Source organism: Lepidochelys olivacea (genome assembly GCF_965140295.1).
Source record: "Lepidochelys olivacea isolate rLepOli2 genome assembly, chromosome: 1".
NCBI lineage: Eukaryota > Metazoa > Chordata > Testudines > Cheloniidae > Lepidochelys > Lepidochelys olivacea.
This window is the reverse complement of record NC_140411.1, coordinates 108,794,847-108,819,709: the sequence shown is the minus strand read 5'-3', so window position 1 is coordinate 108,819,709 and position 24,863 is coordinate 108,794,847. Positions and strand designations below refer to the sequence as shown.

The window sequence follows — 24,863 nt, the reverse complement described above, 5'->3', positions numbered from 1 at the left end:
AACAACCAGCCCGAGGATTGGTGCCAGTCCCAGAGATCTCCCTGACACAATTTAGGAAGGCTGCAAGTCAGTCCTTGGCATCAGAAAGTTTGAGAAACCCTTGTCTAGAGCACTGTCTAAACTCCTCTGGTTGGGTATTACACAGCCTAGGTCACAGTACCGAAAAGGACAAGCCTCCTGCTCCTGTGAATTATTACTAGATCTGCCCAGAGTGAGCCTCTGAGGACAAACATAGATCAATAGAAAGGGGGAAAGAGAATATAAAGTCAGGCAGTTTCATCTTCCACAGATGGTTCATCTTCAGAATCAGTTATTTTAATTTTTCAATGAATTTTTACAGGTATTTCTGGATGAAGGTCACATTCCACAATAGTTATTTTCATTATCATCGTATAAATGGTAACCATTGGAAATTTCTCAGTGAGTCACGCTCTTCCTCTACATTTTAGGAAGCAAGGGATGAGGAGAGAAGATCGCACAGCCTCTGTGCTGTGTCCCAACCAAGTCCTTCAAATGTTGATAGCTCTGGAAGGCAGAGTGCAATCTGTGACACAAAGTTCCAGAGTACAGGAAATCTGAAATGAATGCATAATCTAATGATCAAGCATAACAAAAAAGCTGTTAGGAGAATAAAGAATGGGAGGCTGGTCAAGGGGCAGGAAGAGTCCAGGTTAATGTGCTACAGCTAAACTTCAGCTTCTAGTTAGCCTGTTTTTAAAAGTGCACATGGCCAGAAAAATTCAGTTCACATGCATGCACCTAAGTAGAAGAGGTGACTTCAGAACTTAGCAATATACCTTCTTGTGCATGCACAGAATGACAATGTTTAACTTTTTTCCTAAAGCATCCCTCACCTCCAATTTAGCATATTGTGCACTCCTTGCTAAAGACTATGTATGTAACAAGTTCCAAAATTTTGAATGTGTCAAGTTTTAAAACTCAGCTATTGTTCGGTTTCAGAGAATCAAAAATATTATTGGCTGCATTTGGAGATACTTTGATAACCATAGGAGTCATCTGGAAAACCAACTAGCAAACCATTTTTTTTTTTAAAAAGGTAGGTTTAAAGGTAAGGTTGCCCTCAGGCCAGGCAACTCCATTTTGCTGTTTTTGAGAATGGCACATCACATAAAACTGCAGGATACAGGTTGAAAATTGTTTGATAAAAATGATTGGTATGTGTATAACTTTCACTTCCGTTCTGTGTTTATTGAGGATGACAAAACGAAAAATCATCACTGTTACAATAATGGTGTTATTAATTGTTAGGATATAGATATTCAGGCCTGTCTGTAAAGGCCTATACTCTAAGAATTTAGGTGTATTCCTATCACTTGGCTAGTTAGAGGTATAAAAGAAAGAATCAAAATCACTGTCTGCCAGTGTAAGGGCCTTCTCTTACTGTGACAGTCTGAGGCCCTGTTCTTAGGCTAAGGCCTTTGGCTAAGCGACAGAGGCAGCCATAAGCTGGGAAGTGAATGGTCACATCCTCACATTCCAAACTAGTCACATTGAAATAAGGTGCTATTGGGCTGTTAGGAATTTAATCCTGTCCTTATAGTGCCTATCACCTCCAGAGAAAGGGAAGTGCCTAGAAGCTGTAAAAGGAAATTGAGGTTGATAGTTTTCTGTCTGGTAAGAACTCACTTATCAATAGACACAGCTGGGAAACTCTTATGTCTTTACAGATGTAGTTGTGAAATCCTCACTTCTGTATTGTTTTGTCATTATAGTTCCCACTTTGCTATTGTTTATTGGCATGGTCTCTGTCTGGTTCTGTGATTGCTTCTGTCTGCTGTATAATTAATTTTGCTGGGTGTAAACTAATTAAGGTGGTGGGATATAATTGGTTAGCTAATCCATGTTAGGATTGGTTAGTTAAATGTTAGTAGAATGATTGGTTAAGGTATAGCTAAGAATATTACTATATAAATTAGGGGCAAACAGGAAGTAAGTTGGGATTCGAAAATAAGGAAAAAAGGAACTTGTATTTAAGCTTGCTGGAAGTTCACCCCAATAAACATCGAATTGTTTGCACCTTCGGACTTCAGGTATTGTTGCTCTCTGTTCATGCGAGAAGGACCAGGGAAGTAAGTGGGTGAAGGAATAAGCCCCCTAACATTAATGTTTTCACTGAAAATAAAAAAGCCTATCTTAAATTCAAGGGTTTGTAATGCAAAACCAATGTTTGACACTTTGAAAGCTGAACTACTTTATTATTTTAAGATTGTTAAGATTACTTATTCATTGAGCACAATGCAAGTTTTATGTAAAATGATTTTCTTATTCAAACTATCTTCACCATGAGGATTAGATGGGATTAGAACTTGTCTACACCAGCACTTTACAGCGTTGTGACTGCCTCACTTAGGGGGTGTGAAAAAACACCCCCCAAAGTGCAGCAAGTTTCAGCACTGTAAAGCACCAGTGGAGACAGAGAACCAGCACTGGGAGCCACGCCCCCCAGGGAGGTGGGTTTTTTGGAGCGCTGGGAGAGCTCTTTCCTAAAGCCACAGCAGTGCTTTAACGTTGCCAGTGTAGACTAGCACTGAACTAGTGTTCAATCAAAAAACCCAAGACTATCCAGCATCCAGCTACATTAGTGATTGCTACAAACACATTCCCAAACTGGAATAAACGCTCCAGATCTACCATGTACTAAATATAGAATCTTTCCTAAATGTGACAGTGTAACATGGAACCTTGAATTTAAAGGGTTAACCATTTCCTGGTTATTGTCTGTTCCTTCCTGATTCTTATATAGTCTGTAAACTCTTTATAGAACATAAATTGTAACTACTACTAAACATCAGTGATAATATATACATTAAACTTTATTTATTTTATTACTCTATGTATAAGCGTTTTAGTTGTTTTATGTAGAAAAAAATGAAAAGATTATACAAACACACAGACAAAAGAGTAATGCTAGCAATCAGAAATAATCTTACACTTTTCTTTATAAATGATCTGCACCTTTTAAAAAATCCACACATTACAATGTCTGGAAATTAGCAATTAAGGGACCAAACCTGTTGCTCACTGCTGTATAACCCCCCTCACACCCACCCAGTTTACACCACCTTTCCCAAATTTAAGAGTGTCCCCTTCTAAAATTTGCAAGAATACAAACAAAGATCAAAATCCAACTTTTTGTCAAGAGAGAGACTTGAATCTGTGTTCCACCTAGTCACTGAACTCTGAGTTCATTCTATGGAATGCTACCATTCTCTCCACCTCACACCTGAATCACCATATGTGGTACAATTCAGACTACAATCAGTAACTACCTGAAGCAGTCTTTACTTCTGTCCATAGGCGGTTCTGTTATTCTTATTCTCGGAACATGACCCTGCTCCTATGGAAGTCAATGGTAGTTTTACCAGTTCATTCTTATCTATCTTAATGGGAGCATGATTGAATCTAAAATGGTACCCCACAGTAATTCTCCTAATATAACCCAGGAATTTTTACTGAGGAACATAACAATACATTAGGTTCTTCTTACTGTACCTTACAGCTTATATTGATTTACAAAATTAAAGCAAACTTAGTAGAGATGGGGAGAAACATATAGCAACTTTCTAAAATGAGGAACCTAATTAGCCCATCAGCCGTGCTTGCAATCTATGGGAAAATCTTGCCCCAGCATTTTATCACTTTAATACACTGAACAATAAAAAAAACTTACAGTTTATTGGAAAGTGCAGGCAGATCATGGATGATCTCTTCATATGGCTCCTCTTGTGATAAAGTAGAAACAGATAAAGGGTCTTTCATTTTTTCCTCCCAGACAGTTTCAGCCTTCAGCAGCATTTCCTCAATGAATTCAGAAGCTGCAATATCTAGATAGTGGCATAACAAGACTATCAGGCAAAAGAAAGTAGAACAGCAAAACCCTCCTTGACTCAAAACTCCAGATCAGATTAAGATTTAACAAAAGTTTATACCAACATTTTGTCAAAAGGACAAGCACTGCTCCTGATATTTATCAAAAATAGTGCACTAGGTTATTCAGAAAAAATAAATGTATGATGCCTTCAGTATGAAATTACTTCATCATTGATTACAAAACTTCAAAGCCAGTCTCATTCTACTAGGAGCTAAACTATTCAATATTATGTGAACTACAGGAAGATAAAAATATTGAATGCCATAACTGAAGAATTAAAGAGATGGGGTGGGTGAGGTAATATCTTTTATGGGACCAACCTTTGTTGGTGAAAGAGAAACTTTTGAGCTACACAGAGCACCCACGTTTTCTCTCTAATATCCTAGGACCAACATGGCAACAAAAACTCTGCAAACAATATTTAAACAATGTTTTTGAACAAAAGAGAGTACTGAAAGCTCTTGGTATAGTTTTCCCCACAAATCAGTCTGACACTTAAAATTGTATATTGATTTGCACAAATTGAAGTGCTGAAAGCCACTTTGTTTTTTGTGCTATCTGAATATTCTGAGTTAAGGTTTAAGTTTTCAGATAAGAGGCTGGCTTATGTTCACTCATTGCAACATTTCCTCAGAAGGTAAGGTATTGTACTTCCACAGAAGGATTTTTAATAATAATGCTTTGTTTAATGTACTAGACATTTCTTTAAAAAAAGAAAAGGAGTACTTGTGGCACCTTAGAGACTAACCAATTTATTTGAGCATAAGCTTTTGTGAGCTACAGCTCACTTCAGCGGATGCATACCGTGGAAAGTGTAGAAGATCTTTTTATACACACAAAGCATGTGTATAAAAAGATCTTCTACACTTCTACACTTTCCACAGTATGCATCCAATGAAGTGAGCTGTAGCTCACAAAAGCTTATGCTCAAATAAATTGGTTAGTCTCTAAGGGGCCACAAGCACTCCTTTTCTTTTTGCGAATACAGACTAACACGGCTGCTACTCTGAAACTAGACATTTCTTTGGTTCAGGGGTGGCCAGCCTCCTCAGAAGTTAATATGCGGCTCCTTGTACAGGCACCGACACCAGGGCTGGAGCTACAGGTGCCAACTTTCCAGTGTGCCGGGGGATGCTCACTGCTCAACCCCTGACTCTGCCACAGGCCCTGCACCCACTCCACCCCTTCCCGCCCCCTCCCCTGAGCCTGCTGTGCCCTGGCTCGTCTCCCCCCCACCCCGAGCTTCCTGCATGCCATGAAACAGCTGATTGGGAGGTGCAGGGAGGGAGTAGGGGGTGCTGATCAGTGGGGCTGCTAGTGGGCAGGAGGCGCTGGGAGTGGGGGTGGAAGCTGATGGGGGGCTGCTGACATATTACTGTGGCTCTTTGGCAATGTACATTGGTAAATTCTGGCTCATTCTCAGGCTCAGGTTGGCCACCCCTGCTTTGGTTGCTCCTCTTCTCCAGGGTATCTGCCTTCTTCACCTCTAATACTTTATTTATAAGTAAGGCTAAGATTTTGTCACATATTTTTAGTAAAAGTCACGGATAGGTCACGGGCAAATAAAAATTCATGGAAACCTGTGACTTTTACTAAAAATATGCATGACAAAATGCAAGCTGAAGGCAGGAGGCCTGGCTCCGAGCTGCGGGTCCTGCACTGCCTGTGGCTCAGAGCTGTGGGGTCACCCCGACACCCATGCCTAGGAGTGCAGCAGCCTGGAGTTCTGGGGGGCCCCTCCCTCCTGCAGGGCCTGGGAGCTCCAGATGTCCCCCCATGGCCCGCAGTGACTGGGAGATGCAGGATCTCCCGGCCCCCCACAGGGGCTGGGAGCTGCAGAGAACCCCCCTGCCACCCACGGCGGTTCAAAATTCCTGGGGCCCTGCTGCCTGCAGCTCCCAGGTGCCACAGGTTGAAGTCATTGAGGTCTCTGGAAGTCACAGAATCCTTGACTTCCGTGACGTCCGTGACAAAATCGTTGCCTTATATATAAGGTGACTTATGCTGAGGACACTACTTCTCCTAGCCTGCCAATAAGACTCTTCAGTTTTTTACAGTACTAGACTTCCATTTTCTCATTCTATATTCTATATACATTCCAATTTCAAAATAATTAATTTCCTCATATCTACTCTGAGGACGTTTCCTTCTGAGACAATGACAGTGCTGCTCTTTGAGTCTAGTGGGCTAGAGACATGCCTCGAAGCAGCAGTACTATGGAGCAGGGTAAACTGCTTTTGCGACATTTTGCTTTTGCAACATTATTAAACATCCAGGGTTCATTTAGCAGCTGCTGCTGTGCCAACCTATATGAAGAGCAGAAGCAGCATGCAGCCATGTACCCTGGAGAAGCAATGGGCTAATTGGTGGGTGGAGGAAGAAGGAAAAAGGAAGACCCTCAGAGGAGGGGTAGAGGCAGTTTTTGCAAAGGAGCTGCAGAGCTGACCAGGGACGGCCATCTCTGCAAAAATAAAGGGTTGCAGCAAACTGGGAAACATGTTTCCCTGTGATAACTGAGCTGATCATGATATCCTGATCAGGGCTCACCGGTTATGGCCTGCCAATCCTGAGCATCTCTGAAAATCATGGAGATGAGCATCCGACATTGTAGCATCTAATTCTGGATATGGGGAGGTAGAGAAAGACAGGAACCACCAAAACCAAGTCTCCAAAGGAATAAGAAAATCAAATGTATGCTAAAAATAATACTAAAAGTTATAAAGAAGACATTTGATGCATGGATCTTTTTATATTATGTTCTCAGGTTTTTTGGATGACTTTGGATTACATAAAGTATACAAGAAATGTTATTATTTTAAAATACATGTAAGCAGAGTCTGAATGAGCTCTCCCCGACATCTAGTGATGAGCTGCAGAAGAGCACTTCAGGGGCTAATCTTGTTTGCATGGGTACACCCACCCTGCCTATGATGGGCTTGCTTGCCCAAATGATCATTTTTGGCTGGTGTTGGATCCTTGTTATTGGGGCAGGAGTAATAAAGGGTTGTTATCCTTGCATGAATCAAGGGCAGCAGAACTGTATTTGGCATATCCTGATTGAGAGACTCACCCTCAACTAAATGGTAATCGCTAGGCAGGGGACATGGGTTTCAAAGCCCAGTGAGTTGAGAATGGGTAGGGACAGGTACTTGTACCTGGTGGTGTGGGCCCTGCTTAAGGGCCTTCGACACCATTTGACTTGTCATCTCTTCACTGTGTAATAAAAGAGCTAATTTAGACTCAATTGAGAGACTTGTTACAAACTGAAGAGCTGAAATTACTGATACCTACGTCTAAGTGTTAGACCTGCTTTGGGACAGTGTCTCTGATGCAAGAGACTGTCCAGTGTGCACCAGCAGTGAGGCTCCCCCACTAACAGCTGAAATCACTGAGAGCTGTGTTAAGAGATGGGGCCTGAAGACATCTCGGCGACTGGCTGGCAGGGCAGCCAGTGGAGAGGTGCAGTAATCAGCCAGCCAGGCAGCTGGTGGAGAGGGCCTAAAAGAAGCCCTGCAGAGAGGTGCAGCGATTGGCCAGCAGCATGGCTGGCAGAGAGGCGCAGCAATCAGCCATCAGGCGTAAGGTGCCTCCTTACCCCTCCCCCCCTCCACCCAGGGTGGGAGGTAAACTCTGCAGATGAACCTCTGAACTCTGGGTCTGCACTGTCCAAGGACAACAACTGTGAGTGGGGTGCAGAGAAGGGAAGGGCACATTAAAAGGTCTTTTGCTGGACTTAAGAACCTGAGGGAAAAGGACACTGCCCAACTTATTTGGGGAGTGGTCTTTTGTTCATGGTTTATGTTTACAAGCCCTGTTTGCAGTGTTTTCCCAAATTAATGCTGAGATATTTCCCTCCTTTTATTAATTTTTTTTGCTACACTCAGACTTTGTGCTTGAGGCGCCCAGAGGGTGGTGTGTAATTGTCCCAGGTCACTGGGTGGGGCTCGAGCTGGTTTTGTGTTGTATTGTTGAAAAGGAACCCCTAGATACTGAACCCAGCCCTTGTTGCTGCCAACTCTTACTGGCAGAAGGACTACATACATACTCTTGAATAAATCATCACCTGTTCTATAACTTTAACAAGATCCTTTAAGGCATTGATCCTTGCATAATGCCACATCTTCATAACCCAAAGGCGAGAGGTGAAAAGCAACCCAACTACAGCAGTATCTCATGAACACATAACCTCTCAAAACTTCTTGAGTCAGTCTCTTTAAAATTACATGATGCATTCTTGTGGTGGAATTATGCAGTAAAATTTGCTTTGAGGCATTCACATGCCTCCAATACAACACAACTTACTCTTTGTATGGTGGGCTAAGCCAACAGTATACAGATGATGAGAGGGAAAAATAAAGGACTATCACATTTATTAGCACATAAATAACATTAATGGATCATCACCCACCTGAGGGTTTTTCATCGTTGCAGTTGAGAACACTGGGGTTTGCCTGATGCATCAACAGCAGTTTCACAAGGTTTGTCTAGAAAAGGACAAAAAATATTTTTGAAGTAACAAAAGTATGATGTGAATATCACAGTTACAATTCAATTTAAAAGGCCTCTTTAGTCAGTACTTCCATACCATGCGAAGCCGTAGAGTGATATGGTCCACCTGCCCCAACCAACCCTACAACCATTGTATATATTTCTAAACTAAGAGGTGCACACAATGTACACTTCTTACACAAACCTAGGATTTCTTCTCCAAATTTCAGTGTATCCCAGGCATACATACACTCTCCACATGCAGCGGTAATCCCTATCAGCAACGACACATTAACATCTCCCACCTGCCATGGCCCGGATCCCAAACATTCCACACATTTAACAATGGGCTTGTCAACACAAGGCTGTTAAAACAGACGAAACTGGGGAAGCTCTTGTGGCCAGTCACTGGAATAAAGCCCTTTTTGTGGACATTGCCAGGCAGATGTTTGAGAGAGGCACCAGCCAGGATATTGACCAGTGCCAGATAAAAAGCAAGGAGCTCAGGAATAAATACATTAAATGAGGGACAAAAGGAGGCAATTTGGCACCATGTGACCTGTCCATTTCATGATGAGCTGGACTGGATCCTACACAATTATAGCACAACTCGTCCAAGACAGCATGTGGAGCCTGCTGGCTGCACTCTCCCTCATGTCAGGGAAGACTGGCAACTCTCACCAAAGGATGAGCAGGAAGATGCCGGAAAGGAGCAGTCCCCTGAGAGCTAGGATCCTTTTGGGATCCAGAACCCTGATGCTGGGCCAGCTGGAAAGCCAGCTGCTGTTATACCTTGCTGCAATGCATCCTGATTCCTATCCTGCATCAGCTGAGCCTGAACCCAGCCAGAAACTCAGGCCAGTATCAAAGAGGCAGATTCTCCTGTAGGAAACTTTGCCATGTAAATACATCGTTTTACAATTTATTATTACTATGCTATATTGCTTTTCTACCTTCTATGCCAGGTGCCCCATGGCCACAGCCATTTTAGATGACCTTCTGAGTTTCCAGCTCTCACCTGCCTCTCTCCATCCAATGCTGCCCAGCCTACCAATACATGTTTCTAAAATGACGGCTGCTCTGTCCAGTCAATTCGCCTCTGTTTCATGCTAATGACACAACTATCAACAGTTTTCAGTGGCATGGAGAGCCCTTGCCCATCTGCCTATTTTCCTTTCCTCTTTCCTTGTCTGCCCTGCCCAATGAACAAACCCCATGTCCTAGTCCATTCACCAGCCCACAATGGAGGCTGGCATATGGCACAAGTGCAGCCTCTACCCTACCCCACTCCCAGCAGCACATTTAAATAATGGGGAAAAAACAGTGGTTAGAGGAAAAGACATTTGGCTAGTTTTCATAGTTTACATGAGGTAGACATTGACGTTGCATGTTCAGAAAAGATACCAGTTACAAACAGTACTGTTCCCTGCTGAGGTTGAAATGCCCTCTAACACATGTTCTAGCTGGCAATCATTGCAGGACCTTATTTATTTTTTTCTGCATTCTCTGCATCTCTACAGGAGAAATAAAGCAGAACGTAAGACTGAGGAATTGTTTGATCTTGGTTCGCACATTATAAGGAATAGCTGCACATCCATACCCACCGCAATATAGCTTGAAAGCCCCTTCCACTCCTACAGTACTTCTGCTCAATAACATCAGAGTGTGTCTCACTGGTCTGCCCTCTGCCGTTTTGAATAAGATCATTCCTAGTCACCTGCCTCACCCTAAAGTCATCGAGAGTCAGGACAGCGTAAAGGACATACAGAGGGGGTAACTGTCCAGTTCAACCCCAATGTCCCCCCATAGTGCCCTCACCTCCTCTGACACCATAAAATGCCTCAAATGAACAAACAGAAGTTCCAAACCAAAACAGGAGCATAATTCCAACCCACCCCACTCCTCTAAGCTATTAACACACCGTGGCAAATACCACATAGAGCAGACAGAAATTCCAAGGCACCCCATGCCAACTCACACTCAGAGTTCTTACTATCCCTGAGGTTCCCCAAGACTGGGAAGAACCTTAGGGAGGTATAGTCACATATGCATACTAAAAAATATTCTATCATGGCCTCTCCAAAATGTGAACAACAAGCAACTGTTTTTTTTTCTTCCATATTCCCACAGTCACAAGGACAAGGGTTCTATCTACTGTTCAGAGCCTGGCCAGCCTGAGGGGATTAAAAAAGAAAGACAGGATGAGATCTTTGGAGAACTCATGGCAGAGTCCTAGAAAAAGAGCACACTGGCTTAGAGGTGGAAGCGGTACATGATGACTCTGAGGGAGAAAAGAAATACAGCTGTCCCAGGAGATCATGGCAGTGGCCAAGGACAGTGTGGCAGTGGCCAAGGAAAGCATAAAAAAAGATGGGGATGCAGAACCAACTCATGGACACTATCCTGAGCCAGGATGCTCTACTATAAAACATGTTCCTGCTAGGCCAGCAGGTCCAGTAGTCTCTGAGACAGGACCCGGCCATGTCCTTCAGCCTCCTGGCCAACACTGGCCAATAGGACCAGCAGCAATTCCTCCCCACTGTACCACACAGCACTTGTTCCAAAGGCCATACGGCACTCAGCTCCAACATTAGCCCATGAAGAACACTGGTTCCTGGAAGTCCAGATCATTTGAGTCTTATAAAACACCTGAAATTTTTGAATTGCTGCCCAGAATCCCCTCTACAAGATGAGGCAGAGGGAAGATTTATATGCACCTGTAATTTTAAGCCTACACCACACAACCTTATTTTTTGCACTGTTTGCACTGTTGCACTTTCCCTTTGGTTTGCACGGTTGTTTTCTTCAAAGGTTTGCCTTTTGTTGATTAGTCAGTAGATTTTTTTGTAAACGATTTTTTTTTAAAAGAAAGGCATTGTTATGCATCTATCAGTTCAATTCATTTTTGTTTTGTTTTGTTATTGTTGTTTTCTAATAAAAACATTTAAAATCCATTTTGGTCCATTATGACTCATCACTGCATGTAACACCTAAAATCCTTTAAATAAAGCTAAAATAATTCATATGGTTTTACAAAAGTATATAGGCAACATCCTGCTTCCACCATCCATAAGCAATACTACATTGCTCACAGTCTATGCCAACTCCTCCCCTGCCTCCACAGATTAGTAACAGGATGTAGCTACACATGTTCAAGCATAAGACTCAAAATACGAACCATAGGCATCCCTGACAATATTCCCCCAGGGGTTAGCATTCTCTGCCTTGCTGGCTGCTTGAATGGCTTCAGCCTCAGCCTCTCCCGCATTGTTAAAGGCTTTCCTCCTTGGTCTCACAAATACTGTGCACAACACTGCATGCAGCTATAATGGTCGGGATGGTTTTTTTTCTGCTGCTTTCAAACATTCCGTAAGCCTTGATACCTGCCTTTCAAACAGCCAAATGCACAATCGATAACCATGAGGCAACTACACTGGAAATGGTTAAAATGTTCCTTTCTTCTGTCCCAGTGGCCTGGTACAGCTTCATTAATCGGAACATCAGAGAATAAGCGGGGGTACCCAGAATAACCAGACCAAACTCCATATCCTTAATGTCCATAGTGGTCCTGGGGGAAAACAGTCCTTTCTCCATTAATTTATATAGAACTGAGTTCCGAAAGATCCTCAGCTGGATCCTTCCAGACCACCCCAGCAGGGTTATAGGCAAAAATGCAGGTGATCTAGAAGGGTCCATCTGAGGATGGACTTTCGGAACTCAGTTCTATTTAACTGCATTTTTGTCTATAAACCTGCTGGGGTGGTCAACCAATCCTTTGAGTACCAGGGAGAAACACCACTTCCTGTTTATAAATTCTTCACCCTGGCAGGGAAAAATGATAGGTATGTGGGTTCCATCAACTGCCTCCATACACTTTGGTACTCCCATGTAGGCAAAGCCATCAATAATCCCCTGAGCATTAATTATCCAGCTTTATAACATGGTGAGACAGTACCATATTGATGACACAACGGACCTGCGTAAGAATGGCCCCCATGGTTGATCTGCTCGTGCTGAACCGGTTGGCTACAGCCAATGGCAACCTGCTTCTCTATAGGTATGGGACACTGCATGTTGGTATGCTGTTGCTGACGGTCTAGGGGCAGCTCTGTACAGATCTCAAAAAAGGTATCCCTCCCCAGCCTTACATTCTCTTGCCACTGCTGGTTTTCTGCAGAATTATCCTCTCCTGCCATTCCACATGGGTTTGCTGATCCAGGAACCGGTCCTCTTGTTCCAACAGAGCGGTATCCTCGTCCTGGTGCAACAGCTTCACAGCATTCTCCTGCTGCTGGAGAAGCCGGGGATGCTGCCATTGACTATTCTGCACCTGCCCCATCTGCTGAGTGGTGCAGCAGGCAAGGCCTATGCTGAATGTGTCCAGATCTGAATGTTGTAATACAGCCCAAGCAGCCTTTGTTTATTCATGCTTGCCACCATAACGCTGCAGTGCATTTCTGGTCCATGCTGGCAGCATTTCAAAAATAGTGCTAGCCCTCCCAGAAAGAAAGCATGGGGCAGAGACGGAAACTTGAAAAAAGCCTGAACCCACATGGCTTCTGCTTTGCATCCCACAATTCACAGGGAAAACAATCCCATGATGCACACTGCTTAGCCGTGAACCAAAGGACCATGGGAAAACCTTTGAGAACTCTACTCCCTCAGTTCACATAAACCACCGCCATGTGTTCACACGATGCAAACTGAAAGTGGAACAGGCATCCCATGTGTATGCTACCGGTCTTTTCTGTGAGTTATCAGATGCACATCAAAAAGCTTCACATTAAACTCCCTGTGCAGACAAATCCTGACTCTGTACTGTCACTGCCAAACTAGGGAATTGAATCCTAACCAGTACAAAGGGGAAACTGTTCTTTATAGCTAAAAGAAATTGGGATATTTGTCTTATGTTTATCAGCCCCTTTGATAATAATAGTAAAAATTATCTTGACCCAATATTGTACTCTCAACATAATAATTTTTCCACTCATCTTGCAAGAGTGCTGCAAACAAATGTTTTTTTGAAGTTCCTGCCATTATACTGTATTGTAGCCTCTTGAGATATTTGTACAGCAAACACTGCTTGTACATTATCTAGTCTGATAAATGGAATGATTAGAAAGAAAAAAGTAAGAAATGGCACTAAGAAGGGGTGGGGAATTTATAGAGCACATGGATACACAGCTGAAAAAAAAGAGAGGTTCTCTGGGCAGCTTGGAATATATGGTAAAAGGCACAATGCTTACAACATAAACACAACCAGACAGTTGAGGACTAAATGAACAAAGATAGATCAGACAGAAAAGAAAAGATTCTTTAGACCAGTGGTTTTCAAACTTTTTGTATTAGTGACCCCTTTCACACAGCAAGTCTCTGAGTGTGACCCCCCATACATTAAAAATGGGGGGAATAATTTAATTTAATGAAGGCTGGGAAATGTCATCCCCACTGAGCTAATAGCTTGTGACCCCCATGTAACCATCTTGTGACCACCTGAGGGGTCACGACCCCCAGTTTGAGAATCCCTGCTTTAGATCAAACTAAGAAGAGATCTAAAGAAAAATGAGACCTGGATGGGATGCCAGTAGAAGACTAGTAGCATAGACACAATTTGTCATGGAAGGAACAGTATGATGGTAAAAAAGGCTAGTGGCAGGGAAATTGTTCCAAAAGAAATAATACAAATATTAGGAAGACACAAACAAGTTAGTAAAAAAATAGAAAAATGGGAAATTACTTGATAAATGCAAAAATAAAATATAGTGTCTATTCATACAAAGCAGGCAAATATTGTTTATGGAATACTGCTAAAATAATTTCTTTCTAAAACTACTTCAGGCTCCTCCCCTTTCTAATTCTGGTTTTCCTTTCTGGTAGTAGCAGCAGGGACAACAACTGTAAGAGTGAATGCCAAATCCAATTAGCCCTGCTCACCAGTTAGAACCCCTAACAAATCTTTGTGTGTTTTTCCGTTACAAATGACATCTACCATGCTTAGTCACTGAGCAGACTAAATCAGCCGTGATTGCATAATCTCTTTAACAGTGATTCTAGAAAGAAGTAGCGGCAGTACTAAAAAACATTTATTTTATTCTATTTCAGTTCAGGAAGAATCGGCAGCTTCTGGGGTTAGACTAAATTTTGGTCTTGGGCCATGCTGTAATGTCAGTGCTTCTTGCTGTTTAAATAATTCCAGCTGGAAACCCTTGATGCACATCACTAAGACTAAGCGATGCAGGTCACTGCTAATTTCAATTACTTTATAACTCCTGCTCCTGGATAGTGAATGCCTGGCTGCTTTGGTTTGAAACTAATTCCGTTTACATGCTTTAGAAGGAGGAGGTTAAAATCCAGCTGGCATATCTCTGCATAGAATAGTGCTGCGTCCACAAAGGAATGGATTTCTACAATAGCTACAGTATACCAGTCCTAGGAAACACACAGTCTTCAGAAAATGCCTCCTTCTGCAGATGTCAATTCTATAGAGACTATGACTAAAGTAGAGATAATTAACGTAACATGAATTGTAATATCTAATGATACATTAGAGATCCTACAGACAAAAAGACAGATAACTGTGGATCTATCCTTAGCAAATCAAATAATTTTAACCCTTGTTTTTCCTAATGTGGTTGTGCCAAATACTATACGTGAAAAGAATATCTTCATAAGGAATGGTTGTGTGCTAATAAATATTATTATAGAAATTATTTTTAAATGTACACTTATAAAAAGTACGAAGTTCCTCAAGGGAATTAGCTCTCCCCTCCAGCCCATACTTCCTGGGGTGAGGTAGCAGGGTTGTTTCATTTGCTTTTGTTGGCAAATTCAGTCAGTTTTTCATTTGTCCAGAACACACCAAATTTGAAACTTGCTAATATACATTCTTCTCTTACTGAATAATTGCAATCTTGCATAAGTGAAACCCACACACATGCACCTACCTTACACTTGGGTGTAAGGGAAACAAAATGCATCCCTCAATCAGCAGTCAGAACACTGGGTAGTCCTATGACCCCCTTCACAACCACCACTCCAGTCCCTGGACAGAAACAAGTGCCACAATCCTTGTGCATCCCTTTGTGGCCATTTGGCTACTGAATCTGAATGTCAATGTGGATCCAGTGGCCACACCTCTGAACCTTTCCCCTGGTCCACCCTCAATCCCCCATTTCATGTTAGTTAACACACAGCTAACACAAATCTCACTTCTAATACATAGACTGTGCACAAAGTCACCCATTGCTCTGCAGGGTACAGTGGAACAATGGGTTTTCTGCTCTGCTGAGAGCCTTGATATTGGTAGGTAAATTTCTCTCTATATGCAAGCCCCTAAATAAAATCAGTTTTCAGCCTCCACAGTCTTTAACCATTGCTTTGTTAAATATTATAAATGTTAAAGGTCAGATTTATTCTTTTAATAATCAGCTCTCACTACATGCATGAAAGATACTACCAATTATATCGATGTACAATGGTATGTATATTGAGGGAAATCAGAATATCTGAGTCTAGATCCATGTTGTAGATCTGAGTGGATATTTTTTTTCTAAATTACTGAATATAAATATTTGGGGCTCGTCTATTTATTGAACTACTATGCCGGCAATCTAAGTTGTAAATCTCCAGCAAAACCAGCTTGCTGTGCAGTAACTCACTATCTGGATACTGCTATAGTCACTGAGTGTGGCTTAGAGCACATCTAGACTAGCGAGCTTACAGTGGCAGAGCTGTACTGATGCAGCTGTGCCACCATAAGATGTCTCGTATAGCTGCTCTATGCCGACGGGAGAGATAAACATCAACATAAAACCAGCTCCATGAGTGGCGGTAGCTATGTTGTTAGGAGAAGCTCTCCCACAGACATAGTGCTGTACACACCAGGCTTCTGTCAGTGTCACTTATGTCACTCAGGGGTGTGTTTTTCTCACACCCCTGAGTGACGTAAGTTATACTGACAAGAGTGGTAGTGTTGACAAACCCTTCATATACTATGCTTTCAGGTACTATGCTTAGTCTGAAACAGCAGTAAGTAAAAGCTCACTACAGAACTTGTAGCGTGCGGTAACAGGATCCACATGGTGAATTAGCTCTAGGACCCTCCACCCTCAGGCTCCAGCCTGAGCCCAAATGTCTTCAAAGCAATTTTTCAGCCCCCAAGCCCAACCCCTGAAAACTCAAGTGAGCTGACCCAGGCCAGCCCAAGGTTTTTTTTAACCCTGTGTAGACATACCCTGCATGCACAGCAGGTTAGTACACTGTAGGATTATACCTCAATTTAGTGCACACTAATCCTCCATACAGACAAGCCCTTAGAACACTTTGGAAACACTGCTGGTCCCAAAAATATTTTTTTAAGTAACGGTTAGGTCTGTTCTGATATCCTTTGCTGGCTAAACTCCCACATAAACATTTTTGACATATTACAGGACTGCTGCAGTCCATTTCATGTCTGTATAATATTAAATAAACCACAGCATAGATAAGTTATATACAGAATGATTAAGAAGAGGTCTGTTATTAGTATTCATATTACAATAGCATCTAACTTCCCAAATGAAACTGGGGCCTCAATTCGGGCCGAAGCACTGAATACCTATATATTCCCAATGAGTTTACAGTCTACTCTAAGTAGACCAATCAGACAAAATGCGGGAGTAATAAAGTACTATTATCCTTATTTTAAAGATGAAGAATTGTGGCACAGAGTTCAAATAACTTGCCCAAGGTCATACGGGAAGTTTATGGCAGCACTGTGATTAAACCCAGATTTTGTGGGTCCTAACTTTAAAACCATTCTTCCACTCAATTAAAATATATATATATATATATATATATATATATTGTTTTATATTACTTGAAAAAGTTTTGAAATCCACTACACCCCATTTTTATCCTTTAACTCAACTCAGTGACATACACCAGCAATCAGACCAGCTCAGCAGAGACAGTGATATAAATTGTGTTTGTAGCCAGCCCAAAGTGGCACATAATATTACATTCTATTGTACGAGGACACAGTAATCAATCTCATTGGCTCTACTTGAAACAATTACTTGAAATATATTTATATCTTTGGTGGTGAAAAGCCTCACAGGATAACAACAACATCTCTAAATACATTCTGTATGCTAAACGTGATTCATGCAGTGATGACACTGAAATATACTTGTGCTTCACCTGCATGAAAAAATACCTAGGCAGCAGAGTCTTGTACAGTTTAGTAATTAGCCTGCTTCACAAATCAGTAAGTAATGCATTAAAAGAATTTAATCCAGGAGTGATAAAGGAAATAATCAGCTTCTCAGGATGAGGCAGGAATAAGCACAGCATAGCAAAAGTCTAAAACAAACGATGTTTTAATCAGTTGCATAGTGTACAAAAAAAAAACCAAAAAACCAATTATAAAATATCTGACAAGATCTGAGAATAACTATAGGCATTTTATATGAATGTACCTAAAAAAACATCATTCTTATCTGTGATTTTAAATCCTGTCAGTACAGCAGTATTGTTATATTTAACTTAGAAGACAAATCTATTATAGAAATAATATTGAAAAGCCAGTATAATGCTTATGAACAGTTTCATTCCAAGGTTCCTCTAAGTCCAAATAGAGGTATCAAATGCCTACTGTCGTTTACAATAGTTCAGGCCTGAATTGTACGTAAAGGCTGGGAAACATTTAGAAAATCTAATACATTAAAAGATATATTTAATTTTTATTGGTAATTAGAAATAAATATTTCCCTATAGTACTTGCAATCCAAATACTACTTCACGGTTCCAGTATTGAATACATGTTTACATAATGATAAACCAACCACCAAATTGTTGGGACTAAAAAAAGCTCCTATGAGTTGGTTATTCCATAATTATCCAGTACAGGGTTTCTGGCACCTTTCCTTTGATGCATCTGGCTCTAGCTTTTCTTAGGCCTGGTCGACACTAGAAAATTAGGTCGGCATAACTATGTCACTCAGGGGTGTTAAGCCAACCTAAATTCCCATGTGAGAGCACTAAGATGATTGACAAACTCTTCCGTCAACCTACTGCCTCTCGGGAGGTGGATTAACTACACCAATGGGAGAACCCCTCCTGTTGGTGCAGGTAATGTCTACACTGAAGTACTATAAATGTGCTGCTTTAGAGTTTTAAGTGTAGACAAGCCCTGAGAGACAGGACACAGAATGAGGTGGACTACTGGTTGAAACTGGATAAACAATTCTTATGCTCTTGAATCCTCAAAATGAAAATGGCTAGTCAATTTTTATTGTCCAAGGCAAGCATCCCAAGAGACATCCAGTCTTCAGACTGACATTTAAAAAGGAACAGCAACAACCAACGTAGTGATATGTGTGATAAATAGATGATCAGTGTTATTTGAAATAGAATAATAGTGAATCATATCTAAATTAACTTTTCCTTGAAGAGACAACAAACTATATTTTCTATTGATGCTTTCAATACTATGGTACCAGGCATGTCTTGGTTTGATGAAGAGATCAGTGGAAGAAAGTAACCACTTCCCATTGCCACAGCCTAAATTAATTTAATTAGGGAGTGACCTGGCAATGCTATAATTACTAAGGTGCTTCTTCTAAATGTGAAGTTAATTTCCTTAAATTCCTTTTCAGAGCCCAACTATATATTGTGACAGGGTCGGGCCAGATGGCTATAGGAGAGTAACAGAAGGCAGATATATTAGCCCCAGGCTAAGTAGGTCCCTTTTCCCTGAGTAAGGTAACAGGGAAGGGGTTTTTTTTGAAACAGAAAAGAAGTTTATTTGTAACACTTACAAAGAATTACCAAAGGAAACAAAACAAACTATGCAACAAAACAACGCAAACAGAAGGCATAACACAGCAGCTTTCAGGAGGGAGAAGTGTTCAGGCTAGCCTGGCCCAGAGAGGGGGGGCTTCCTCGACACTCATGGTCTTCCACCCTCCTGAGTTACCTGGTGGCCTAGAGCGGGGGGGCTTCCTTGACACTCGTGGTCTTCCACCCCCTCGAGTTACCTAGTGCCGCGCCCAGTGTCACCGATTATCCCTCTCCTGAGAGTGCCCGGCAAGATGGGCACGGCTGCGGGGTGGGTGGTATAGGGGTGGGGGGGGTAGACACCCATGTATTATAGGACCCCTCCTAGATGACAGTCATGATGGTATCCACAGCGGCAACGGCTGGGGCTGGCGTCTCTCGCTCTTCCCCTCAATCAAAGGGTCAGACGGAGGGAACTGGATGGGGTCGCCGAGCAGAGAACCCCAGACAGCGCCCACCGCTCCTCGAAGGCGTCAAGGGAGTCGGTGGACGCCGCCCAGAGGAACTCCGCCCGGATACGTGAATGTACTGAGGATCGGAAAAAGGCCCTACAATCGCAGGACGCTTCATGGGCCAACCTCCACTCTCTGATTTTATAAATGGCTGTTTTAGCCAAGGCTAGGAGGAGGTTAACCAGGAGGTCTCATGATTTTGTGGGGCCATGGATGGGGAGTGTATAGATAAAAAGGTGAGGGGAGAAATGAAGCCAAAAGCGCAATAGAATATTTGTGAGGAGCCGGAAAAGGGGCTGCAATCTGGCACACTCTAAATATACGTGTGCCAGGGTTTCCCTCACATTACAAAAAGGGCAAGTATCCGGGATGGGGGTAAACCGTGTCAGAAACACGCCCGTGCTCACAGCTCCGTGAAGGAGCCGCCAACTGATGTCCTCGATGGGCCTCGGGACCAAGGTGGAATACAGGCTGGCCCACCGAGGTTGCTCACCCTCCCAGGGTGGCAGGAGGTCCCGCCACTTTGTATCGGGGCGGGACACCAGGGTGTGGGTGTGAAGGGTGTGAAGCATGAGTGTGTATAAATAATTCCATGGTGCGATTTGAAAACTGACTGGCTGCAGTTGATGCAGCTGGCTTGCAGTGAAAGGGTGAGGGGTTTGTTGGGATCGGCAGGGTAGGGGCCCAATGGAAAGGTCCGGCAGGCCTGGGGAAGAGGATGGGCGGGGTGCGCCCTCGCGCAAGGCTCGGTTGACATAAGCCCGAGCAGCGGGGGTCAAGGTGGCCTTCACCTCCTGAAGTACGCGCCGGGGGGTACGAGGGCTGGAGAGCCCCATGCACCAAGCGAGCATCAGGGGATCCAGCCAGTCTCTTCGGTCGTAGTCCAGGAGGTCTCCGACCCTCGTGACTTCCGCCAGGACCAACCTCTGGCACACTGAACGGGACTCCGCCACCTGCACACGGAGTTGGGGATTGTGTAGCAGGGGCTCTGTGAGGAGATCTGCTCCCATGGTGGCCGCCATGGACCTGGTCGTAAGAAACAGTTTCCAGGTCCGGAGGAGGTCCTGGTAGAAGACCGGCAGCCCGGAGAGGTCTCGCGGAAAACCTCTCGGACAAAGATAAAAGAGCTGCCAGTCGTATCGGAGCCCTTGGAAGCAGCGCAGGAAGGCGTGCGCCAATATGCTCCACTTCAAACTACCTGCACTATAAAGGAGCCTCTGCAGGGCCTGGAGGCGGAAAACGCAGACCTGAGTGTACAGACACTTCAGGCCCTGCCCTCCTTCCTTCGGGGTAAATGAAGAAGTCCAACAGGGGCCCAGTGCATTCCTGACCAAAAGAACTCTAGAATCAATCTCCGCAGGTGGGTCAGGAAACCCGGGGCCGGGGCCAGGGTGTTGAGCCGGTACCAGAGCGTGGACAGGACTAGTTGGTTAAGCACCAGTGCTCTCCCACAGAGGGAGAGACATCGGAGTAGCCTTGTCCATTTCCGGATCCGCTCTATCACCCCGCCCTCTAAATTTTGCCAGTTCTCCGGCAGGGAAGGGTGCGTGGTGGAAAGGTAAATGCCGAGATAGAACAGTGGACCCGCACTCCACTGGATGGTCTGAAGCGCGGGTGGGAGGGAGCTTACCTGCCGCCAGTCCCCCACCACCAAGCCAGAGCTTTTGACCCAGTTGACTCGGGCGGAGGAGGCTGCTGAATAGATGGCCTGGCATGCCTCCACTCGCGCCAAGTCACCTGGGTCCTGGACCACGAGGAGTACGTCATTGGCGTACGCCTACAGGACCAGCCGCAGCTCCGGCTCCTGCAGCACCAACCCTGTCATTCTCCTGCGGAGGAGACAGAGGAAAGGCTCGATCGCCAGAGCGTACAGCTGGCCCGAGAGGGGGCACCCCTGCTGCACTCCTCGCCCGAAGCTGACCGGTTCGGTCAGGGTCCAGTTGAGCCTAACCAAACACTCCGCGGAGGCATACGCACCCGGAGAAAACTCACAAACTGAGGTCCGAATCCAAACGCCTGCAGAGTGCTCAGGAGGTACCCATGGTCTACTCTATCGAACGCCTTCTCCTGATCAAGAGACAGGAGGGCGAACAACAGACCATCTCTCCGCCTGAGTTCCAAAAGGTCTCGGACTAGAAATAGGTTGTCAAAAATGCTGCGACCCGGGACAGTATAGGTCTGGTCTGGGTGGATCACGTCCGCCATCACGGACCCTAGCTGCAGCGAGATTGCTTTCGCTACGATTTTGTAATCCGTCCTAAGGAGTGAGACGGGACGCCAGTTTCGTAAATCGCGGAGGTCCCCCTTCTTCGGCAACAAGGCGAGCACCGCTCGCCTGCACGACAGAGGAAGGACCCCGCTCTGCAAGGACTCAGCCCAGACAGTGACTAGGTCTGGGCCGAGAATGTCCCAGAACGCGCGGTAAAACTCCACGGTCAGCCCGTCCATGCCCAGAGATTTATTGGTGGGCATGCAACGGAGGGCTTCCGAGAACTCGGCCAGGGTGAGAGGCAGCTCTAGCCAGTCTCGGTCGCCCACGCTGACTGTGGGGAGTTCCTCCCAGAGCACCCCGCAAGTGCCTGGATCGGTCGGATCCGGGGAGAAAAGGCTTGTGTAGAAGTCACGGGCCCTCCCACACATCTCCTCCGGATCCGTGAGAGGGGTGCCGTCTTCCGCAAGCTCAAGGGAGACCCAGGTTCAGCTCCCTGCTGTACCTGATGCAGAGGAGAGGTTTTCATCCCAGATCATTCTGAATTAGGAAGAAGAGGCCAGGGCCCTAAAACATCTGGACAGACAGTGAGACACCCTCTCAAAAAGTTCTGGGTTTTTCCAATGTGAAATGAAAACAAATTTCAAAACTCCCAAGTTGCTGCAAAACAAAATTGCCATACTCCAGCCAGCTCAACTCTTGGGTCTATCTTCAAGGAAGGCAACCAGGAATTCTGTTGTCCTGAGTACAGCGTGGGGAGATGCCTGACTAGAATAAGCAGGTGTAACCTCTGAAGCTTAGTGTTAGCCAAGGCTGTAGCAGACTCGTCAATCCTAGATGGTCTAGGTGCCACTAGAGGGGGACAGAGCACCACACCAAGCAGGCATGTGTCACACTGGCTCTTGTTTGAGCTGCTTGTAATAGATAAAAGATGAGCTCTCTGTAAGCTAAAAAGCTCGTTTCTCTCACCAGGAGAAGTTGGTCCAATGAAAGATATTAGCTCACCCACCTTATCTCTGCAATATGTACAGACAGGAACAGGAGGAGTCAGAGAAACTACTGCCAATTGACAGTTTTGTATGTCCCTCCCTCATAAGCTCCTCCCCCAGGCAGACCCTGCTGCCTTCACTTCCCTATGTCCCTTCCTTAGGAGGGGCCAGCACTCGGCAGGCTGAGCCAGAGCCTGAATTTGCCTGAATCCAAATGCTACCCATAAAACCAAGCCCTGCATTCACTGGATGATTGTAGTGTGTGTAGTTAAGGATAGAAGCTCTACACACACATACATTCTACCACATCTTTGCACACTAGCTCCCTATAAAAACAAGTGCAGAGCCTCCACCTGGAAAAACAGTTTGCAAACTGTGAATGGAGAAATTTGTCCTCCCAGGAAATTTTACAAGAAAATCAAGAGTGACTCATTAATGGGAGCAATGTTTATGATGCAAGGAGCCAAGAAAGCATGCACATATGGGCAGGAAAAGCACAGAAGGTGGGTCATCCACCCTGAACAGCTTTACTTACAACTACTGAAACAAGGGGTAAAAAACTGAAAACAGACTGTTAAAGAATAAGCCCAGATAAACAAATGAAATGCAGCAGACTAATATTATAAAGCCCACCACACATTAAAGGTTAGCTAGGTTACATAGCTCAGTTACATAAACCTCAGGTTATGGTGCACAAATATTGTCCAGCTTGTAGCCAGTAAGGCCTGTTGACACAGATAAGAGACTCCAATAACAGGAGAGCAGATAGTATGCATGAAGCAGTGATAGAAAGAAATTCCTCAGGAACCACTGCAGGTGAGGATGTGAAGTCTGCTTTAAACTGTTATCAGATCATGTTTTGGTTTCTTTGTTCTCAGCTGGAGTACTTCTGAGAAGAGCAGGTTCAACTGTCCTGATAAGTGTCTCCCCTCTCCTGGTCTCTGGTCTGGTATTTTCTCCCTAAGCCCTAGTCTACACTATGAGTTGAGGACGAATTTAGCAGCATTAAATCAATTTAACCCTGCACCCGTCCACACAACAAAGCCCTTTTTTTCGACTTAAAGGGCTCTTAAAATCGATTTCCTTACTCCATCCCCGACAAGGGGATTAGCGCTGAAATCGGCCTTGCCGGGTCGTATTTGGGGTACTGTGGACGCAATTAGACGGTATTGGCCTCCAGGAGCTATCCCAGAGTGCTCATTCTGATCGCTCTGGACAGCACTCTCAACTCAGAGGCACTGGCCAGGTAGACAGGAAAAGGCCCGCAAACTTTTGAATTTCAATTTCCTGTTTGGCCAGCGTGGCAAGCTGTAGGTGAGTGCAGAGCTCATCAGCAGAGGTGACCATGATGGAGTCCCAGAATCGCAAAAGAGCTCCAGCATGGACCGAACGGGAGGTATGGGATCTGATCGTTGTATGGGGAGATGAATCCGTGCTATCAGAACTCCGTTCCAGTTTTCAAAATGCCAAAACCTTTGTCAAAATCTCCCAGGGCATGAAGGACAGAGGCCATAACAGGGACACGAAGCAGTGCTGCGTGAAACTTAAGGAGCTGAGGCAAGCCTACCAGAAAACCAGAGAGGCAAATGGCTGCTCCAGGTCAGAGCCCCAAACATGCCGCTTCTATGATGAGCTGCATGCCATTTTAGGGGGTTCAGCCACCACTACCCCAGCCGTGTTGTTTGACTCCTTCAATGGAGATGGAGGCAACACAGAAGCAGGTTCTGGGGACAAGGAAGATGATGATGATGATGTTGTAGATAGCTCACAGCAAGCAAGCAGAGAAACCGGTTTTCCCGACAGCCAGGAATTGTTTCTGGACAGTTCTGAACCCTGGACCTGGAGCCAGTACCCCCCAAACCCACCCAAGGCTGCCTGCCGGACCCGCCAGGCGGAGAAGGGCCCTCTGATGAGTGTACCTTTTAAAATACTATACATGGTTTAAAAGCAAGCATGTTTAATGATTAATTTGCCCTGGCATTCGCAGCTCTCCTGGATGTACTCCCAAAGCCTTT

General features: G+C 44.3%; 1 protein-coding gene across 5 annotated transcripts in view; it reads right to left on the bottom strand.

Moving 5' to 3' along the window:
- The window catches only part of MYO16 (myosin XVI), a 637,262-nt gene that overhangs the window by 328,441 nt on the left and 283,958 nt on the right, over positions 1-24,863 (bottom strand). For all 5 annotated transcript variants that reach the window (XM_084616853.1, XM_084616854.1, XM_084616856.1 and 2 more), the window contains exons 8-9: positions 8,301-8,376; positions 3,692-3,845 (exon numbers count right to left, since the gene is read on the bottom strand). In XM_084616853.1, coding sequence (XP_084472979.1) covers positions 3,692-3,845; positions 8,301-8,376 — 230 coding nt within the window. The remainder of the gene's footprint in view (positions 1-3,691; positions 3,846-8,300; positions 8,377-24,863) is intronic.